The sequence below is a fragment of the Helianthus annuus genome, chromosome 8 (genome assembly GCF_002127325.2).
Source record: "Helianthus annuus cultivar XRQ/B chromosome 8, HanXRQr2.0-SUNRISE, whole genome shotgun sequence".
NCBI lineage: Eukaryota > Viridiplantae > Streptophyta > Magnoliopsida > Asterales > Asteraceae > Helianthus > Helianthus annuus.
In genome coordinates, this window is record NC_035440.2 from 111,947,622 (window position 1) to 111,951,875 (window position 4,254).

At 43.7% G+C, this 4,254-nt stretch overlaps 1 protein-coding gene across 1 annotated transcript; it reads left to right on the plus strand.

The window, feature by feature from the left end:
- Positions 1-289: 289 nt before the first annotated feature.
- Positions 290-1,126, plus strand: LOC118481032. The gene has a single exon (XM_035976116.1). It carries the CDS (start codon positions 290-292, stop codon positions 1,124-1,126), a length of 837 nt encoding a protein of 278 aa, XP_035832009.1.
- The last annotated feature ends 3,128 nt before the right edge of the window (positions 1,127-4,254 follow it).

Genomic DNA, 4,254 nt, shown 5'->3' on the forward strand with positions numbered 1-4,254 from the left:
AGTCAAAGAAGTCAAATCAGTAATTAAGCAAGGAGTGACAGATTGCAATTAGCAATCTTTTCTTCCTTTGACTTCAATCTTGACTTTGACTTTGACTTTCGTAACACGGGGTGTTACATCAAGTGCTGGCCACCCAAGGGAACAACAACAACAACACGGGTGCAAGGGTGGATGAGGATCTGGCCAAACCATACAAACCAAGCAATTTGTCATGCTTTTCTAAGCAAATCGCTGATTATGACTTTCAAACCAGGATAAAGATGCCCTCCCACAACGAACCTATGACGGAATGGAGGATTTGGAGGTTCATCTTCAGATCTTCATAGGGGTGGAAAGGATAGAGAAATGGTCCAACTCCGAGTGTTGCTTAATGTTCATGCAAACCCTCGTCGGATCTGCTAGGATCTGGTTCAACAATTTGCCAGTTCAAAGCATTCGAACCTTCGATGATCTATGCAAGGGTTTCTTGGCTAATTTTTCACAACAAAGGAGATATGTGAAGTATGCCACTGTGATCTTCCAGATCAAACAAAAAGATGATGAAAGCCTAAGGGATTTCATTGAGAGGTACAAGAAGGAGGGTTTAACGTATGTGGGAGCCGATGAAAAGATGAGGATTGCAGGCTTCATGAATGCAATCACCTCTAAGTACCTTACCAGGGACTTTAACAAGTGCCTGCCCAAAACCTTGGAAGAAGCCCTTGAAAGGGCTGATGCTCAAATCAGGGGGGAAGAGGCGGTTGACATTAAGGAGCAAAGAAAGAGAGGTCCTACCTGGTGGCACAATAGCCCCAGCCGGAAAAGAGGCAACTACGGGTCTTATGATAGACGCTCTCGAAGCTCAGACCCTCGAAGGTCTAAAGGACGGAACCCTTCTAGCAAGGACAAGGCCGTGAACTTCACAACCTTGACCAAAATCCCTCAAGAAATACTTGCCACTGAGGAAGTCAAGCATAGCTTCAGACCACCTAGGCCCCTGCCCAAAAGTAAAAGGAACGAGAATTCTACCCAATTTTGTGAATTCCATGAAGAGAAGGGTCATCATACCAATGATTTTTCCAACTTAAAAAGAGAATCGAAGAAGCAGTCAAGTCTGGAGAACTCGCCCACCTGGTCAAGGGAGTAAAAGATAATATAGGTGATGGAAAAAGCAAAGAAGTGAACATGGTGAATGTCACCGAAGGAACTCCTACCAAGCGGCAACGCCTGGAAGCTTGGGAGCTTCAATGCTTGTGCTTCCCACCCCCACAAAAGGGGCTCCATTCAAACCCTTTGGTCGTTGAAGCCACTGTGGAGACATTAAAAACAAGTAAAGCATACATTGATACGGGTGCAGCCACAAAAATAATGTTCAAAAAATACTTCAACCAACTCAGTGACCAAGAGCGTTTAAGGCATCAGCCAGCTGAGTCATCCATCAAGGGCATTGCTGACATACCCATCAAGCCTTTAGGGCAACTGACATTGGACGTCTGCTTCAAGGAAGGTGAAATGGAAAGAACCAAGCCACTCACCTTCATTGTAATCAACATGCCTTCTGCTTACGACGTTATCATAGGGAGGCCAGGCCAAAGTGAATTTATCATGGCTGTCTCTGTTGGTCAAGTCATTGTCAAGTTCCCCACTAGGAGAGGAATCGCAACCATTCAACCAACCCTTGAAGCCCTCATGGTTGAAGTGGAAAGCTCAGGAAAGAATGAAAGTGAAGAACAAGGTTGGGCCATTAACCCTAAGTATCCAGAACAAAGGATAAGGGTTAACACCAACCTTACTCAAGAAACTCTCTCATACCTCAAAAAGCTGCTGACTCATACATAACATGGACATCTTTGCATGGGGCCCTGATGACATGACCGGCATCCCTAGGGATGTTGCCGAACATGAACTCAAAATTCCACCAAATGTGAAGCCCATTGTCCAAAAAAAAGGAGCCTTGCCCCTGATCGAAGCGAAGCTGCATGTAAAGAGGTTGAAGGGTTGGTGCAAGCTGGCATACTCCAAGAGGTGAAGTACCACTCTTGAATAGCCAACCCTGTCATGGTCAAGAAGCCCGATGGATCGTGGAGAATATGTATCGATTTCAAAGACTTGAACAAAGCCTGTCCGAATGATTTTTATCCTTTACCAGAAATCGATCTCAAGGTGGACTCGCTTACGGGGTTCCCGTTCAAGTGCTTCCTTGATGCATATGAAGGTTACCACCAAATCCAAATGAAAAAGGAGGGCAAAGAAAAAACAGCCTTCCATACCGACAAAGGTATTTTTTGCTACCAAAAGATGCCTTTTGGCCTAAAGAATGCCGGTGCAACTTATCAATGATTGGTTGCTAAAGCGTTTATTGAGCAAATCAGAAAAACCATGGAGGCATATGTGGATGACCTGGTAATTAAAAGCAAGACTGAGGGCCAAATGCTTGACGATATTCAAGAAACATTTCGAAACCTTAGAAAAATAAACATGAAGCTAAACCCGGTAAAATGCTCGTTTGGGTTCGAAGAATGCAAGTTCCTGGGACACATTGTGGGCAAACAAAGTATAAAAGCCAATCCTAACAAGGTCAAGGCTATTTTGGAAACAAAGTCCCCGCAAAGCAAAAAAGAGGTTGAAAGCTTGAACGGTAAGTTGGCAGCCTTGAAGCGTTTCACCTCCAAGCTGGAAGAAAGGTCCCTTCCTTTTTTCAAAACCCTTCAAGGGTGTGCAAACAAAAGGGACTTCAAGTGGACAGAAGAAGCAGAGGAAGCCTTCAACCAAATGAAGCAACATCTGGCTTCACCACCAAACATTGCAGCACCTGAAACAGGGGAGTTGATCTCTGTCTACCTGTCAATCGCCGAGAAAGCAATCAGTGCAGTCCTGACCATCGAAAGAAACAAGGCTCAGTTACCTATTTACTTCTTCAGTAAGACATTAAAATTGGTAGAGACCAAGTACCCCCCCACTTGAAAAACTTGCTTTTGCACTAGTTAAAACAGCCAGAAGGCTTCGGAGATACTTTCAAGCACATCCCATACAAGTGGTTATGGACCAAACAAAAAGGATGATGCTCTAAGAAAACTTGCTTCGTTAACCTTTGCCCATCTCACAAAAAAGGTATTGGTTGAAGTGTTGAAGCAGTCATCGATTCAAGAACTCGAAGTACAAGATGTCATCACCGAAGAAGGCACAAATTGGATGACCCCGTTGATCAAATTTCTCACAAGTGGTGAACTACCTAAGGATCAAGTAGCAGCTGAAAGGGTTCGAATAAAGTCAAGACAATATGTGTTGCAAGAAAATATCCTATACAAAAAAGGGTACCTAGCACCATTGCTTCATTGTGTCGGCCCAGAACAAAGTCAATACTTGATCAAGGAAGTTCATGAAGGAATTTGTGGAGCTCATTTCGGCCCAAGGTCAGTAGTTTCAAAGTTAATGAACCTTGGATACTTTTGGCCCACCATGCATCGAGATGCAAGCGAGCAATTGAAAAAGTGTGAAGCCTGTCAAATACATGCTCCAGTGCCAAAAAGCCCAAAGCATGATTTGCTTCCCATCTCATCTGCTTGGCCATTCCACAAATGGGGAATGGACATTGTTAGATCATAACCCCCGGCCAAAGGAGGAGTCAAATTCCTCCTAGTAGCGGTTGACTACTTCACCAAATGGCCGGAAGTGAAACCACTGGCAAAGATAAGAGGAAAGCAAATCATTGATTTCGTGTGGGAAAGTATCATTTGCAGATTTGGGTTACCGAGAGTATTAGTCACGGACAATGGTAAACAGTTTGCTGAGAAGCCTTTCAGCATATGGTGCAAAGTGTAGGATCGCTGTAGGACCCGAACGAGTCGTTCAGAAGAGCTTTATATCCGATTCAAAGGCGGAATCAGTGAAACGGACGTGGAAACAGCTTGATACTATTAAATTTGTCACTTTGATTGATTCTAACACTGATTACAACCTGGACAAATTTTGGCAACACCTCGTTACAAATTCCGAAGTCGTATCAAATGAATCAACAAGTGCCCTATATATAGTAGGTGGGGTTTCGCTTGAAATGGTCAAGTTCATTTCAAGCGGAATCACTTAGTTCTGATTTTGCTTGAAATGGCTCTAGATCATTTCAAGCAGAATCACTACCATATCCCCTAAAATCAGTTTCTCAAACCTCTAGCACTGATTATCCTATCCAATCCTATTACATGATACAAGACGAAGTCAACAGACATAGTGCACTAACAGACTCCCCCTTGGATGTTGACGAAGTCTTCAGCATGA

What these genes read in the sequence shown, in the direction of transcription:
- LOC118481032 (XM_035976116.1), top strand. Translation starts at nt 290, where the DNA reads ATGGAGGATTTGGAGGTTCATCTTCAGATCTTCATAGGGGTGGAAAGG.